Here is an 18,384-nt window from a genome sequence, read left to right on the forward strand (position 1 = left end):
ATTATCAGCCAAGAGATCTTTAACCATACCAATACTAGGTTCAACTTTAATTTGCTCCGGGGGTGTAGGTGTTCTAGTATTACTCTTATGAACCACGGTTGAAGCTTTAGCATGATCCTTTATTCTAACAGGGAAGATGGTTTCTCAATATAAGCAGTAGGAACAATAGGATCAACATTATAAGTGATAGTCTTTTATTCAACTTTAATAGGTGCAACTACTTTTACTTCAACGGGGGAATTATATTTAAACCACTTCTCCTTAGGGAGATCAACATGAGTAGCAAATGATTCACAGAAAGAAGCTACTATCTCAGAGTCAAGTCCATATTTAGTGCTAAATTCACGGAAAACATCAGTATCCATAAAAGATTTAACACAATCAAACTTAGGTGTTATACCTGACTCCTTACCTTCTCCGAGATCCCAATCTTCAGAGTTGCGTTTAATTCTTTCCGATAAATCCCATTTGAATTCTATAGTCTTCATCATAAAAGAACCAGTACAAGAAGTATCGAGCATGGAGCGATTATTAAGAGAAAGCCGAGCATAAAAATTTTGAATAATAATTTCTCTTGAGAGCTCATGATTAGGGCATGAATATAACATTGACTTAAGCCTCCCCCAAGCTTGAGCGATGCTTTCTCCTTCGCGAGGCCAAAAATTATATATATAATTACGATCACGATGAACAAGATGCATAGGATAAAACTTCTGATGAAATTCCAATTTCAATCGGTTGTAGTTCCATGATCCCATATCATCACATAGCCTAAACCATGTCAATGCCTTTCCCTTCAAAGATAAAGGGAAGACCTTCTTCTTGATAACATCCTTGCGCATACCTGCAAGCTTAAATAATCCACAAACTTCATCCACATAGATTAGGTGCAAATTGGGATGTAATGTTCCATCACCTGTAAAAGGATTAGCTAGCAGTTTCTTTATCATACCCGAAGGAATTTCAAAGTAAACATTTTTAGTAGATTCAGTAGGTTGAGGAGCAACTCTTTGCTCTCCTGGTCGGGGTGAAGATACCCTGAACAAGCCCCTCAAAGGATTACTTTCCATAGTAACAAGTGACAGTAAATTTTAGAACACCATATAAATTTTTTCCTTACCAAAGGTGCTTCACTCCCCGGCAACGGCCCTAGAAAAGAGTCTTGATGACCCACAAGTATAGGGGATCTATCATAGTCCTAGGTGATCTATCATAGTCCTTTCGATAAGTAAGAGTGTCAAACCCAACGAGGAGCAGAAGAAAATGACAAGCGGTTTTCAGTAAGGTATTCTCCGCAAGCACTGAAATTATCGGTAACAGATAGTTCTGTGATAAGGTAATTTGTAGCGGGTAACAAGTAACAAGAGTAAATAAAGTGCAGCAAGGTGGCCCAATCCTTTTTGTAGCAAAGGCCAAGCCTAGACAAACTCTTATATAAAGGAAAACGCTCCCGAGGACACATGGGAATTATCGTCAAGCTAGTTTTCATCACGTTCATATGATTCGCGTTCGTTACTTTGATAATCTGATATGTGGGTGGACCGGTGCTTGGGTACTGCCCTTCCTTGGACAAGCATCCCACTTATGATTAACCCCTATTGCACGCATCCACAACTACAAAAGAAGTATTAAGGTAAACCTAACCATAGCGTGAAACATATGGATCCAAATCAGCCCCTTACGAAGCAACGCATAAACTAGGGTTTAAGCTTCTGCCACTCTAGCAACCCATCATCTACTTATTACTTCCCAATGCATTCCTTGAAGTGTCATGTAGTCGATGTTCACATAACACCACTAGAGGAAAGACCACATACATCTCATCAAAATATCGAACAAATATCAAATTCACATGGCTACTTATAGCAAGACTTCTCCCATGTCCTCAGGAACAAACATAACTACTCACAAATCATATTCATGTTCATAATCAGAGGGGTATTAATATGCATAAAGGATCTGAACATATGAACTTCCACCAAATAAACCAACTAGCATCAACTACAAGGAGTAATCAACACTAGTAGCAACCCACAAGTACCAATCTGAGGTTTTGAGACAAAGATTGGATACAAGAGATGAACTAGGGTTTGAGAGGAGATGGTGCTGGTGAAGATGTTGATGGAGATTGACCCCCTCCCGATGAGAGGATCGATGGTGATGACGATGGTGATGATTTCCCCCTCCCGGAGGGATGTTTCCCCGGTAGAACAGCTCCGCCGGAGCCCTAGATTGGTTTCGCCAGGTACAGCCTGTGGCGGCGGTGTTTCGTCCCGAAAGCTTCCTCCCTATTTTTTCCAGGGCGAAAGACTTCATATAGCGGAAGATGGGCACCGGAGGCCTGCCAGGGGGCCCACGAGACAGGGGGCGAGCCCAGGGGGAAGGGCGCAACCCCCACCCTCCTGGCCAGGGTATGGGCCCCCTCTAGTTGATTCTTTCGCCAGTATTTTTTATATACTCCAAAACGTGCCTCTATGAAGTTTCAGGACTTTTGGAGTTGTGCTGAATAGGTCTCTAATATTTGCTCCTTTTGCAGCCCAGAATTCCAGCTGCCAACATTCTCCCTCTTTATCCAAACCTTGTAAAATAAGAGAGAATATGCATAAGTATTGTGACATAATGTGTAATAACAGCCCATAATGTAATAAATATCGATATAAAGCATGATGCAAAATGGACGTATCAGATAGCTGGAGGTGCGACTGAATGAAGGAGGGGTCGGATATGAGTGCGCGCCAGGCCTTCCTGGCACACTTGAAATGCAGGAGTGACTCCATCGGCAGCCGAATTAGGATCTCCCAAACCAGCTCGTTCAGTAGCTCCGGAGTCGGCACCTTCCTCCTCTGCTTCTTGGAAGTCTTCATGGTAGGCGTACATGTAGAAAAACAAACAGACTATGATGATATTGCCAGTGGATGTGTATATATTGATGTCTCAGATTGAAACATAGTAGTTTTCGGACAAGATACTGATACGTCTCCAACGTATCTATAATTTTTGATTGCTCCATGCTATATTATCTACTATTTTGGACTATATTGGGCTTTATTTTCCACTTATATATTATTTTTGGGACTAACCTATTAACCGGAGGCCCTGCCTAGAATTGTTGTTTTTTTTGCCTATTTTAGTGTTTCAAAGAAACAGAATATCAAACGGAGTCCAAACAGAATGAAACCTTTGGAAACGTGATTTTCTCATCAGATAAAATCCAAGAGACTTGGACCCTCCGTCAAGAAAGCCACGAGGCGGCCACAAGGGTGGAGGGCGCCCCCCCTAGGGCGCGCCCCCCTGCCTCATGGGCCCCTCGAAGCTCCACCGACATACTTCTTCCTCCTATATATACCTACGTACCCCCAAACGATCGGGGACGGAGCCAAAAACCTAATTCCACCGCCGCAACTTTCTGTATCCACGAGATCCCATCTTGGGGCCTGTTCCGGAGCTCCACCGGAGGGGGCATCGATCACGGAGGGCTTCTACATCATCATCCAAGCCCCTCCGATGAAGTGTGAGTAGTTTACTTCAGACCTACGAGTCCATAGTTAGTAGCTAGATGGCTTCTTCTCTCTTTTTGGATCTCAATACAATGTTCTCCCCCTCTCTCGTGGAGATCTATTTGATGTAATCTTCTTTTTGCGGTGTGTTTGTTGAGACCGATGAATTGTGGGTTTATGATGAAGTCTATCTATGAATAATATTTGGATCTTCTCTGAATTCTTTATGTATGATTGGTTATTTTGCAAGTCTCTTTGAATTATCAGCTTGGTTTGGCCTACAAGATTGGTTTTTCTTGCCATGGGAGAAGTGCTTAGCTTTGGGTTCAATCTTGCGGTGTCCTTTCCCAGTGACAGAAGGGGCAGCAAGGCACGTATTGTATTGTTGCCATCGAGGATAACAAGATGGTTTTTTTTATCATATTGCATGAAACTATCCCTCTACATCATGTCATCTTGCTTAAGGTGTTACTCTGTTTTTAACTTAATACTCTAGATGCATGCTGGATAGCGGTCGATGAGTGGAGTAATGGTAGTAGATGCAGGCAGGAGTCGGTCTACTTGTCTCGGACGTGATGCCTATATACATGATCATACCTAGATATTCTCATAACTATGCTCAATTCTGTCAATTGCTCAACAGTAATTTGTTCACCCACCGTAGAATACTTATGCTCTTGAGAGAAGCCACTAGTGAAACCTATGGCCCCCGGGTCTCTTTCTCATCATATCAATCTTCATCACTTTATTATTGCTTTGCTTTTACTTTGCTTTTACTTTTTACTTTGCATCTCTATACCAAAAATACCAAAAATATTATTTATCATCTCTATCAGATCTCACTTTCGTAAGTGACCGTGAAGGGATTGACAACCCCTAAGCGTGTTGGTTGCGTTGAGCTATTGTTTTTGTGTAGGTACGAGGGACTCACGCGTAGCCTCCTACTGGATTGATACCTTGGTTCTCAAAAACTGAGGGAAATACTTACGCTACTTTGCTGCATCATCCTCTCCTCTTCGGGAAATCCAACACAGTGCTCAAGAGGTAGCAAGAAGAATTTCTTTCGCCGTTGCCGGGGAGTCTACGCAAAAGTCAACATACCAAGTACCCATCACAATCCCTATCTCCCGCATTACATTATTTGCCATTTGCCTCTCGTTTTCCTGTCCCCCACTTCACCCTTGTCGTTTTATTGGCCCTCTCTCTCTATCCTCCCTCTCTATTTGCCTCTTTTTGCCCATTTGCTTTTTGTTTGCTTGTGTGTTAGTTTGTTTGCTTGTCATTATGGCTAGTCCCTTATCTTCTCCGTTAACCCCTGAGTTCAAAATCTTTCACTTTAAACAAAGGTTAGGAGAAAACCTAAATGATTCCTGGTTGAGAATAATGGAATCTCATCGTAATTGTACCTCTGAAATGAATCTGAGATTTTTGCTTCGCAATTTTTATGTTGGATTAAATATGTCTCATAGACAACTCTTGGATTGCGTTGCCAAAGGAAATTTTATTGAAATCGATCCCCATATTGCACTTGAAATTATAGAAGGTATAGTGGGAACACTACCTCAACAAAAGGGGCCTCATCCTACTCAAGAAGAGACACAAGTTTTTGAAAAAAATTGTGAAGTTACTAAAATCTTGCAGAAATCTCTTGAACCTCTTAAGAACATTAGTGAAAATATTCACTGCACGAATATGTTGATTACCCTTTGCAATAAGCGGTTAGATTCTTTAGATCTAAAAATTTCAGAATATGAAGGGAAACGTAAAGAACCTCCCGGATTCGAGCTTGATTCTGCTAAAAAATTGAAAACCAAAGATGGCGATACCTAGATCTATCCTTGCTTGTTATGCCTAGCTAGGGGCGTTAAACGATAGCGCTTGTTGGGAGGCAACCCAATTTTATTTTTATTCCTTGCCTCTGTTTTTTGTGTTTTTGTGTTTAATTAGTGTTTGTGCCAAGTAGAACCGTTGGGAAGACTTTGGGAAAGTCTTGTTGAACTTGCTGTAAAAAACAGAAACTTTAGCGCTCACGAGAACTGCTGTCATTTTTATTTGGAAAGTGCTATTTAGTTAATTCTTTTTGCAGATGATTAATAGATAAATTCCTCACGTCCAGAAATTTATTTTAGAATTTTTTTTGGGTTCCAGGTCTAGCCCTAGCTACAGATTACTACAGACTGTTCTGTTTTTGACAGATTCTATTTTTCGTGTGTTGTTTGCTTATTTTGATGAATCTATGGCTAGTAAAATAGTTTATAATCCATAGAGAAGTTGGAATACAGTAGGTTAACACCAATATAAATAAAGAATGAGTTCATTACAGTACCTTGAAGTGGTCTTTTGTTTTCTTTCGCTAACGGAGCTCACGAGATTTTCTACTTTAAGATTTGTGTTGTGAAGTTTTCAAGTTTTGGGTAAAGATTTGATGGATTATGGAACAAGGAGTGGCAAGATCCTAAGCTTGGGGATTCCCATGGAACCCCCAATATAATCTAAGGACACCTAAAAGCCAAAGCTTGGGGATGCCCCGGAAGGCATCCCCTCTTTCGTCTACTTCTATCGGTAACTTTACTTGGAGCTATATTTTTATTCACCACATGATATGTGTTTTTCTTGGAGCGTCTTTTATGATTTGAGTCTTTGCTTGTTAGTCTACCACAATCATCCTTGCTGTACACACCTTTTGAGAGAGCCATACATGATTTGGAATTTGATAGAATACTCTATGTGCTTCACTTATATCTTTTGAGCTTTATAGTTTTGCTCTAGTGCTTCACTTATATCTTTTAGAGCATGGTGGTGGATTTGTTTTATAGAAACTATTGATCTCTCATGCTTCACTTAGATTATTTTGAGAGTCTTAATAGCATGGTAATTTGCTTAAAATCCTAATATGCTTGGTATGCAAGATTAGTAATAAAACTTTCTTATGAGTGTGTTGAATGCTAAGAAAAGTTTGATGCTTGATGATTGTTTTGAGATATGGAGGTAATAATATCAAAGTCATGCTAGTTGAGTAGTTGTGAAATTGATAAATACTTGTGTTGAAGTTTGCAAGTCCCGTAGCATGCACGTATGGTAAATGTTATGCAACAAATTTGAAACATGAGGTGTTACTTGATTGTATTCCTTATGAGTGGCGGTCGGGGACGAGCGATGATCTTTTCCTACCAATCTATCCCCCCTAGGAGCATGCGCGTAGTGCCGAGGTTTTTGATGACTTGTAGATTTTTGCAATAAGTATGTGAGTTCTTTATGACTAATGTTGAGTCCATGGATTATACGCACTCTCACCCTTCCATCCTTGCTAGCCTCTTCGGTGCAGTGCATTGCCCTTTCTCACATTGAGAGTTGGCGCAAACTTCGCCGGTGCATCCAAACCCCGTGATATGATACGCTCTTTCACACATAAACCTCCTTATATCTTCCTCAAAACAGCCACCATACCTACCTATTATGGCATTTCCATAGCCATTCCGAGATATATTGCCATGCAACTTTCCATCATTCCGTTCATCATGACACATTCATCATTGTCATATTGCTTAGCATGATCATGTAGTTGACATAGTATTTGTGGCAAAGCCACCATTCATAATTCTTTCATACATGTCACTCTTGGTTCATTGCATATCCCGGTACACCGCCGGAGGCATTCATATAGAGTCATCTTTGTTCTAGTATCGAGTTGTAATCATTGAGTTGTAAATAAATAGAAGTGTGATGATCATCATTATTAGAGCATTGTCACAAGTGAGGAATAAAAAAAGAGAAAGGCCATAAAAAGAAAAGGCCCAAAAAATGAGAGAAAAAGAAAGAAGGGACAATGTTACTATCCTTTTACCACACTTGTGCTTCAAAGTAGCACCATGATATTCATAGTAGAGAGTCTTTCATGTTATCACTTTCATATACTAGTGGGAATTTTTCATTATAGAACTTGGCTTGTATATTCCAACAATGGGCCTCCTCAAGTGCCCTAGGTCTTCGTGAGCAAGCAAGTTGGATGCACACCCACTAGTTTCTTTTATTGAGCTTTCATACATCTATAGCTCTAGTGCATCCGTTGCATGGCAATCCCTACTCCTTGCATTAACATCAATCGGTGGGCATCTCCATAACCCATTGATTAGCCTCGTTGATGTGAGACTTTCTCCCTTTTTTGTCTTCTCCACATAATCCCCTCATTATATTCTATTCCACCTATAGTGCTATGTCCATGGCTCGCGCTCATATATTGCGTGAAAGTTTATAGGTTTGAGATTACTAAAGTATGAAAAATTGCTTGGCTTGTCATCGGGGTTGTGCATGATGAGAGCATTCTTGTGTGACGAAAATGAAACATGACTAAACTATATGATTTTGTAGGGATGAACTTTCTTTGGCCATGTTATTTTGAGAAGGCATAATTGCATAGTTAGTATGCTTGAAGTATTATCATTTTTATGTCAATATGAAGTTTTCTCTTGAATCTTTCAGATCTGGATATTCATACCACAATTAAGAAGAATTACATTAAAATTATGCCAGGTAGCACTCCGCATCAAAAATTCTCTTTTTATCATATACCTACTCGAGGACGAGCAGGAATTAAGCTTGGGGATGCTTGATACGTCTCCAACTATCTATAATTTTTTATTGCTACATGCTATATTATCTACTGTTTTGGACTATATTGGGCTTTATTTTCCACTTTTATATTATTTTTGGGACTAACCTATTAACCGGAGGCCCAGCCCAGAATTGTTGTTTTTTTGCCTATTTTAGTGTTTCGGAGAAACAGAATATCAAACGGAGTCCAAACGGAATGAAACCTTCGGAAACGTGATTTTCTCATCAGATAAGATCCAGGAGACTTGGACCCTCCGTCAAGAAAGCCACGAGGCGGCCACGAGGGTGGAGGGCGCGCCCCCTGCCTCGTGGTCCCCTCGAAGCTCCACCGACATACTTCTTCCTCCTATATATACCTACGTACCCCCAAACGATCGGGGACGGAGCCAAAAACCTAATTCCACCGCCGCAACTTTCTGTATCCACGAGATCCCATCTTGGGGCCTGTTTCGGAGCTCCGCCGGAGGGGGGCATCGATCACGAAGGGCTTCTACATCATCATCCAAGCCCCTCCGATGAAGTGTGAGTAGTTTACTTCAGACCTACGGGTCCATAGTTAGTAGCTAGATGGCTTCTTCTCTCTTTTTGGATCTCAATACAATGTTCTCCCCCTCTCTCGTGGAGATCTATTCGATGTAATCTTGTTTTTGTGGTGTGTTTGTTGAGACCGATGAATTGTGGGTTTATGATGAGGTCTATCTATGAATAATATTTGAATATTCTCTGAATTCTTTTATGTATGATTGGTTATCTTTGCAAGTCTCTTCGAATTATCAGTTTGGTTTGGCCTACTAGATTGGTTTTTTTTTGCCATGGGAGAAGTGCTTAGCTTTGGGTTTGATCTTGCGGTGTCCTTTCCCAGTGACAGAAGGGGCAGCAAGGCACGTATTATATTGTTGCCATCGAGGATAACAAGATGGTTTTTTTTATCATATTGCATGAAACTATCCCTCTACATCATGTCATCTTTCTTAAGGCGTTACTCTGTTTTTAACTTCATACTCTAGATGCATGCTGGATAGCGGTCAATGAGTGGAGTAATAGTAGTAGATGCAGGCAGGAGTCGGTCTACTTGTCTCGGACGTGATGCCTATATACATGATCATACCTAGATATTCTCATAACTATGCTCAATTCTGTCAATTGCTCAACAGTAATTTGTTCACCCACCGTAGAATACTTATGCTCTTGAGAGAAGCCACTAGTGAAACCTATGGCCCCCGGGTCTCTTTCTCATCATATCAATCTTCATCACTTTATTATTGCTTTGCTTTTACTTTGCTTTTACTTTTTACTTTGCATCTCTATACCAAAAATACCAAAAATATCATTTATCATCTCTATCAGATCTCACTTTCGTAAGTGACCGTGAAGGGATTGACAACCCCTAAGCGCGTTGGTTGCGTTGAGCTATTGTTTTTTGTGTAGGTACGAGGGACTCACGCGTAGCCTCCTACTGGATTTATACCTTGGTTCTCAAAAACTGAGGGAAATACTTACGCTACTTTGCTGCATCATCCTCTCCTCTTCGGGGAAATCCAACGTAGTGCTCAAGAGGTAGCAGATACCACGTCCTCAAAACAACCAAAAGGGAGATCACGTAGAAGACCAATTGTTTCCTAGGTTATCCTAACACCGATAGACACCCATACTGAACACTCGCATTGTCGTAGCTTCAATTAATCCAAGACGAACATGCGACCAAATTTCCATCATGTTGATCAATCGGTACTCTTGTTTGATATAGCTCCACTTATCGGCCACATTCTGCATCTCACTGTAAGCACTTATAGATCCAAAGCGCACGGCCAAATCCCACGGAGAGGTTGATCAGACCAGGCAACATGTTCCGGCTGCTTTCCGGCAGGGTGACAATGTCCCTGGTGGCCGGGTTGAAGACGTAGACCTTGGTGTTTGTGGGGAAAAGCACCAGGCCGTCGCAGTGGGCAAAGTAGCAAACGGAGCTGAATTCTCCATCGAGGTCCCTGCCATGCACGAGCCTCGCCTCGGAGGCACCTTGCTGCCACCGGTAGAAGAAGAAGATGCTGGAGAAGGTGGTAGGCTAGTCCTCACCTTCAATGACACGGTTGAGGCAATGCGGGGTGATGAGCAAGTATGGCTTATGCTCCCATTTGGAGGCGGATAGCTGGAGGTGCGACTGAATGGAGGAGGAGTCTGATATGAGTGCACGCAACTCCACCGGCAACCGAATCAGGATCTCCCAAACCAGCTCGTTCAGCAGCTCCGGAGTCGGCACCTTCCTCCTCTGCTTCTTGGAAGTCTTCATGGCAGGCATACATGCAGAAAAACAAACAGACTACGATGATATTGCCAGTGGATGTGTATATGTTGATGTCTCATATTGAAACATAGTAGTTTTCGGACAAGGTACCATGTCCTCAAAACAACCAAAACGGAGATCACGTAGAAGACCAATTGTTTCCTAGGTTATTCTAACACCAATTGACACCCATACTGAACACTCACATTGTAGTAGCTTCAATTAATCCAAGACGAACATGCGACCAAATTTCTGTCATGTTGATCAGTAGGTACTCTTGTTTGATATAGCTCCACTTATGGGCCACATCCTGCATCTCACTGTAAGCACTTACAAATCCAAAGCGCACGACCAAATCCCATGGAGAGGTTGACTAGACCAGGCAACACGTTCCGGCTGCTTTCCGGCAGGGTGACAACGTCCCTGGTAGCCGGGTTGAAGAGTAGACGTTGGTGTCCGTGGGGACAAGTACCAGGCCGTCGAAGTGGGCAAAGTAGCAAATGGAGCTGAATTCTCCGTCGAGGTCCGTGCCATGCACGAGCCTCGCCTCAGAGGCACCTTGCTGCCACCGGTAGAAGAAGATGCTGCTGGAGAAGGTGGTAAGCCAGTCCTCACCTTCGATGACGCGGTCGAGGCAATGCGGGGTGATGAGCAAGGATGGCTTCTGCTCCTGTTTGGAGGCGGATAGCTGGAGGTGCGACTGAATGAAGGAAGGGTCGGATATGAGTGCGCGCTAGGCCTTGCTGACACGCTTGAAATGCAGGAGCGACTCCACCAGCAGACGAATCAGGATCTCCCAAACCAGCTCGTTCAGCAGCTCCGGAGTCGGCACCTTCCTCCTCTGCTTCTTGGAAGTCTTCATGGCAAGCGTACATGCAGAAAAACAAATAGACTACGATGATATTGCCAGTGGATGTGTATATATTGATGTCTCATATTGAAACATAGTAGTTTTCAGACAAGATACCACGTCATCAAAACAACCAAAACGGAGATCACATAGAAGACCGATGGTTTCCTAGGTTATCCTAACACCGATTGACACCCATATTGAACACTCGCATTGTCGTAACTTCAATTAATCCAAGACGAACATGCGACCAAATTTCCGTCATGTTGATCAATCGGTACTCTTGTTTGATATAGCTCCATTTATGGGCCACATTCTGCATCTCACTGTAAGCACTTCAAATCCAAAGCGCACTGCCAAATCCCACAGAGAGGTTGACGAGACCAGGCAACACGTTCCGGCTGCTTTCCGGCAGGGTGACAACGTCCCTGGTGGCCGGGTTGAAGACGTACACGTTGGTGTCCGTGGGGACAAGCACCAGGCCGTCGTAGTGGGCAAAGTAGCAAACGGAGCTGAATTCTCCGTCGAGGTCCCTGCGATGCACGAGCCTCGCCTCGGAGGCACCTTGCTGCCACCGGTAGAAGAAGATGCTGCTGGAGAAGGTGGTAGGCCAGTCCTCACCTTCGATGACGTGGTCAAGGCAATGCGGGGTGATGAGCAAGGATGGCTTCTACTCCCATTTGGAGGCGGATAGCTGAAGGTGCGACTGAATGAAGGAAGGGTCGGATATGAGTGCGCGCCAGGCCTTGCTGACACGCTTGAAACGTAGGAGCGACTCCACCGGCAGACGAATCAGGATCTCACAAACCAGCTTGTTCAGCAGCTCCGGAGTCGGCACCTTCCTCCTCTGCTTCTTGGAAGTCTTCGTGGCAGGCGTACATGCAGAAAAACAAACAGACTACGATGATATTGCCAGTGTAAGTGTATATATTGATGTCTCATATTGAAACATAATAGTTTTCGGACAAGATACCACGTCCTCAAAACAACCAAAACGAAGATCACGTAGAAGACCGATTGTTTCCTAGGTTATCCTAACACCGATTGACACCCATACTGAACACTTGCATTGTCGTAGCTTCAATTAATCCAAGACGGACATGCGACCAAATTTCTGTCATGTTGATCAATCAGTATTCTTGTTTGATAGCTCCACTTATGGGCCACATTCTGCATCTCACTGTAAGAACTTACAGATCCAAAGCAAAAGAAAACCAAAGAGAAAAGAAAAACGAAGACTCGCCATGATCGTAGAACTACAGGGATGCGTATGCAATCCTAATTAAATCCTAAACAATAGCAGCAGCACCTCAACTCTCACCACCTCTCTTTCTCTCTCATATGTACAGCACATGCACAGGCACGGCGGCGTCACGCCTTCTTGTCGTCCTCGGCCGGCACGTGCCACACCCAGAACTCCTCCTTCGGCCCCGCCCCTCGCTTCCTCGGGCTGCCCTTCGGCGACCGGAGCCTCCGCCGGTGGTGCGCGCCGACGTCCCTCGCCGTCCTCGACGGCCGCTCTTTCCTCTCCTTCTCCTCCGCTGCCGGCTCCGGCGCGGCCACGAACAGCACCACCGGCCCGACGGCGACGTCCTCCGTGACGGCGAGCAGCGGCTCGAGCGCCTCCACGACGGCCGACATGTCCGGCCGGTTCTTGGGGCTGCTGCTCAGGCACTGGTGCGCCACCGCCGCCGCCTTCTGCGCCGCGGCGGCCGGGTACCGGCCCTCCAGCGCCGGGTCCATGATCCGGCGCGCCAGCTTGAGCGGGTCCCTGAGCCCGGGCCGCGCGTACTCCACCAGGTTCTGCTCCCTGCTGGGCCGGGTCTTGTCCACCGAGTGCCGGCCGGTGAGGATCTCCAGCAGCACCACCCCAAAACTATACACGTCGCTCTTCGCCGTGAGGTGGCCCGTCATGATGTACTCCGGCGCCGCGTAGCCGTGGGTGCCCATGACCCGCGTGGACACGTGCGTGTCGTCGCCCTCCGGCCCGTCCTTGGCCAGCCCGAAGTCCGACAGCTTCGGCTTCTTGTCCTGCACACACACACGGATCGATCAGAAAACATGAGCAACTCAGCTTCATTTGCCGCTAGATAGATACATAGTGTGAGATGAGCAGGCCGGAGAGTGGGCTCACCGAGTCGAGGAGGATGTTGGAGCCCTTGAAGTCGCGGTAGATGACCGGCTTCTCGGCGTCGTGGAGGAACGCCAGCCCCTTCGCGGCGCCGACGGCGATGTTGAGCCTCGTCGACCACGACAGCGCCGCGGGAACCTCTGCAAGCCATCACACACACACACACACCAAAATCATTCCAAGATTCGACCCAGAGACACATTCTCCATTTCCTAGTCAATTGTTCTGTATACACTAGACAAGGAATCATCCGCCGATGCCCCGACAGTGTTACTGTCTTGCCGACAGAGATATCGCATCCATTTCGCGCCTACTGTCGGGACTGTTACATTTTTCTGGACGCAGGGACGGTCAACGCGTTAGGAGATCTGGCGACGACTATTGGGCGGGAGGAGATCAATCAGTGAGGCTGGGAAATTGTAGCGTGCTGAGATGGATTAATCGCGACATGGATCGGGCAACTATATCTATCTTCGTGAGTCGTGACCTCACTTGCTTCTGGGTTCTGACCAGCGACCCCTGATCTGCCTTCTGGTGCACGCATGGAGATGGGGGTATGTTAATTCAGAGATGGGTCAAGTTTAGTTGGTCAGAACTCTGAAAAACGTTGCGAGTTAGCTGGGGAAAATTCGGCCGCCGTGCAACTACACTACTCCAGTTTAAAATTCCGGCATTTGCCAACCTGCTGACGGGCTTTTGAATTCAGACAGCTGGTTTCCATCCGTCCATGGGCATGCCAAGTCAATGTACTTACCGGAGGCAGGTCAACCAACTCATCTCTATCACCACAGCTAGCAGACTACCAGATCATATATTTTTCTACCGTTTATTCAATTTGATTCATCCATATGCATGATCGAGACAAACGAAGCAGCAAGTAAAAGGGTGTCGCCGAGACTTAACCGTGACTAACATGTTAAACTAATCCAAAAGAAAATTGCATAGTTCTCAATGTAAGATCTCTCGAAACCAAGTCTCAGTTGACTGAGATTTAGCGAGACTTGCAAGTAAAATGGAGTGAGGGACGTACGTTTGCCGAAGAGGTGGTTCTCGAGGCTGCCGTTGGGCATGTACTCATAGACGAGGAGGCGGTGGGCGTCCTCGCAGCAGTAGCCCACCAGCTTCACCAGGTTGGGGTGCCGCAGCTGCCCCAGGAAGATCACCTCAGCCTGCACGCACGAGCAAATTAAACAACCAATTAATCAATTAAGGGTCAATGTCCGTGTCCGTGTCAGCGTCCATCGTTTTAGGCCGCCCGACTTTTATCCGGCCGCCGGCCGGCTGCCGGAACCGTCACATCGCCCAACAAACCTCTCGCTCGCCGGTTTTCCTTGCCCGGCCCACAGGTCCTAATCCTTGGCGCCGAGATATTTTACGGAGCATGCATGCCTTGCCTGCTCAGCTTAGCTTTGGCTTATGTGTGGTTGAGAATGGCTCTTTCAGAAAACTTAAACACGTGGTGTGAAAGTTACTTGGTTGATAGTTACTAATTAACGCAAAGGTTGAATTGATCTTGATGCCATGTTTTCATCGCGAAGCAAGCCATGTTGGGAACACAGAAAAAAACTTGTGCAAAGTCCACAAGGAGGAACAGCTCAATTACTGTGTAACCAAGAATATTCCCCTCAAAGATTGCTCAAAACTTGCACGCCCATTTTGGGACAGCGAGCTAGCTTAACTTGCCTATAACTCTACAAGCATTGCTTCTTGGCTACAGGTTACGTTATATTAATAAATGGTTGATAATAACCTCTCCAGGAGGATTCCTGCGACGGCATAGCTTGTAAATTTCAATTATCCATGAAGTTACTCAATGGTGCAGCAGATGTAAGGATCGGATTTGGACATCCTTGTAAGGGATCTATCATCTATGCTGACTTGTTGGTTAACCATGCAGGAGAGGAGCCCACTCTTTCACTGTAAGAAAGAAATCCAAGCCCTATTCCCTTCCCCAAGCATGCATTATATTAGGCCATCGATGTCGGACATAATTGGAATCTCTTCCAAGAAAAGCTACTCCAGCTGCTCTACTGGTTGCCGTTGGGCTGTGGCTATTGCACGCGCAAAGAAGATTAATGGATGGATGGATGAGGAGTCGAGGAGGACACGTGGAGGTTGGACGTACCAGCCATTCCTTGTGGCCCTGCGCGCCCTCGGGGTCCCAGAGCTTCACGGCGATGGCCTGCGGCTTGAGCCCCGGCTTGACGCCGCCGCCGACGAAGCCCTTGTAGACGGGCCCGAACCCGCCCTCGCCCAGGAAGTTGTCGTCCGCGAACTCGCCCGTCGCCGCCCGCAGCTCCGCCACGGTGAACACGTGCAGGTTGGACCCCACGAGGGAGACGGACAGGTCCTCGTCCGCCGCGCCGCTCAGGTCCGTGAACGACAGCCGCCGCAGCCCGCCGCCGCCGGAGCGCGGCCGGGCCTTCTTCTTCGCCCCGTGGTCGCCCGCCGCGCCGCCCAGGCAGCCGCCCAGGAGCGACCTCCACGGCGACGACGACCTCTCCCTTGCGCCGCCGGCCTTGATCGCCCCCTCGCTCCTCATCGGCGGCTTAGCTTAGCTACCTCTCAACGCCGCCGTCGCCGTCGCCGCGCAGCATATACCGAGCCCCTCCGGCCGCCGCGAGCCCGACACGCACGTCGTCGCGCGGGCGCTCTCTCTCGCTAGCTAGCTGGCCTGTGTGTGGGTCGCGCGGGAGAAAGATACAGAGAGAGAGAGAAAAGAGGAGCCCGATCGACGATGGTTCGCGAGGCGGGGCCGTGTCCGTGTGGTGTGTGTGGTGTGGCGAGGCCGCACCTGGTTCGGCAGAATATATAGGAGCGTGCGGAGCTTTGGCTTGGCTTGGCTCTGCTGCGATGACATGTCATTGTGTTGCGTTTGACTCTGGGAATGAAATGAATAAAATTGTGCTGGCTGCTGGCTGCAGTCTGTCTGCACAAATTACAAACTGTTCTTGTGTCATGGTGGGAATTTTTCAGTGTGGATTGACTATTTCGTCGGGATTTTAGAACGGGGCAACGTGCCCGCGCCTTTTCCTACCTACCCGCTTTGCGAATTGGTAGTATGCGTTATGACCCGTGACATGCAAGGGTAGTAGGTGTTATTCCCGTTTGATTTGGCTTTCTTTTCACAATGACGAGGGTGGAAAAAATCAGTTTAATGCTGGTTTTGTGAGCAATGCAGCCCTTTTATATTGCGCCATGTTTTCCGGGAACCGGATTCGACTCCTTCAACCGGGATTCGGTTCCGACGATGGAATCTCAAGCAACTTTGTGAATTCGGCACTTGGATAGCTTGTATAGACGCGGTTGATGCTTTGTTATAAAGCGAGACGAAAGCCTATTTCGGTCATTTTGTGTGTTTAGTTGGTTTGTGTATGCACACGGCCCATGAATTCCATTTAATTTATTTGTTAATAGTAGAGAATTAGTAGGGTCATTTTTGGTCAACCCAAGTTCATTTATGAAGGAATTTGATTTTGATTTTTTTAATTAGTTACAAGCTTTACGACTGGATATAACCTGGTTAGCCTCGTGTTCACCCTCCTATCTAGTTGCCCCCTAGATCTCGCTCTCTCATGATCCTTGCTTTGTAACCTGCCTTGTATGAGCAGCTACACCATGAGCCGATTTGTTGCCTTCCCTGATGACCGTTGTGGCACTCCATGAAGTGAAACTCATAACTATGTTCATTACATCATCAACGATCGAGAATAGACATCACGTTGTAGTGCCTTCGCCACCAAAGCGCAATCAGTCTTGGCAGCTTGGAGCAAGGGATTCTTTGATCATAGAAACGGTGACTGGAACTGGAAAGGTACACTATGTTTTAAATATGGTACCAATAAACCTAATATTTTGTGTAGTAACCTGTTGTGGGGTCTAACTTTTGGATGAGTGCTCATTGGGCATTTGAAAAAAATTACAAGTGGAAACTGGGTAATGTGGATAACATTGCTTTTATGGCATGATTGTTGGGGTGGAGAAATTTCACTATGATCTGGGATCTATTTGAAAACTGTCAACAACAAGATAGCACTGTTGCCCAGGTGTGGAATGGTGCCACTTTGAAACTTCCGTGTGAATGAATAATTATACACAAGAAGGCTTCAACTACTTTCCATAGTTCAAACTAAAACTCTTTCTACTAATAAGGATGTCCCTATTTGGGTGCTTGAGCCTTCTGGTACATATTCTGTCAGGTCGTTTTACAAGTTGTTAACTTAGGGGGATCACTTATATGCTTCAAGATTGTATTTGGAAAATTAAGGTGACCCCCAATATACATGTCTTCATGTGGCCCATTATACATAACAAGAGTTTAACTAGGGATAACCTAGCTAAATGTCATGCAGTTTCAGACCTACCTGTGTGTTTTGCACAAAGCTTGAATCCGAACTGGGCAAATTTGGCCTCTCAAACATCCGCGGGCACGCCCGGTCAGTGCCCGGGTGTGTTTATTTTGACTCGCTATTTGCCCATCCACGTTGCCATGTCTCTCATTTTCTTTCATATATATCCGATCACATGCATGTGACTGATGGAGAAGGAGAGAGAATAAAGAAAGGAAAAGGATGCTCTGTGGTAGGCCAAATCTTATGAGGCGGGCGCATGACCACTAACCGGACACGCCCAGACACTCCTCGTACTCATCCCATATATGAGGCCAATATGATGAGTTCCAGATAAGCCGGGCATTTAAGGAGGTTGTGAGGGGTCCGGTTTGGCCAACTTTTTCCTTCTCTCTCCTATCCGGTCAGTGGTCTTGCATCCGCCGGGTCAATTTGAGGAGTCCATTTGTGGATGCACTTATGACGTTTGCATTATGATTTTGTATTTCAGGGGTAAAAATGGTGAAGTGGTAAATGCATCCTGGGTTTGGTCGGTTCTCTGTTTCGTCAGAGGAAGATTTTGTGTTCAGTTGCCCAAGTTACTCTAACCGCTCGATCATCGGCAAGGACGAGTTCTTAGGATTGCTTGGCAGGAGTCTTCTTCTAGGCTATAGTTAGGATTACAT

The 18,384-nt window shown here is 45.7% G+C and overlaps 1 protein-coding gene across 1 annotated transcript; it reads right to left on the minus strand.

Annotated features, from left to right (window-relative positions):
• Positions 1-12,336: 12,336 nt before the first annotated feature.
• LOC119353814 (serine/threonine-protein kinase RIPK-like) lies at positions 12,337-16,162 on the minus strand. Its single transcript, XM_037620496.1, has 4 exons — positions 15,496-16,162; positions 14,401-14,539; positions 13,374-13,510; positions 12,337-13,270 (listed from the first exon to the last, which is right to left on the minus strand). Exons 1-4 carry the CDS (start codon positions 15,910-15,912, stop codon positions 12,611-12,613), a joined length of 1,353 nt encoding a protein of 450 aa, XP_037476393.1. The 5' UTR covers positions 15,913-16,162; the 3' UTR covers positions 12,337-12,610.
• Between the last annotated feature and the right edge of the window lie 2,222 nt (positions 16,163-18,384).

This window comes from Triticum dicoccoides, chromosome 2A (genome assembly GCF_002162155.2).
Source record: "Triticum dicoccoides isolate Atlit2015 ecotype Zavitan chromosome 2A, WEW_v2.0, whole genome shotgun sequence".
Taxonomy (NCBI): Eukaryota; Viridiplantae; Streptophyta; class Magnoliopsida; order Poales; family Poaceae; genus Triticum; species Triticum dicoccoides.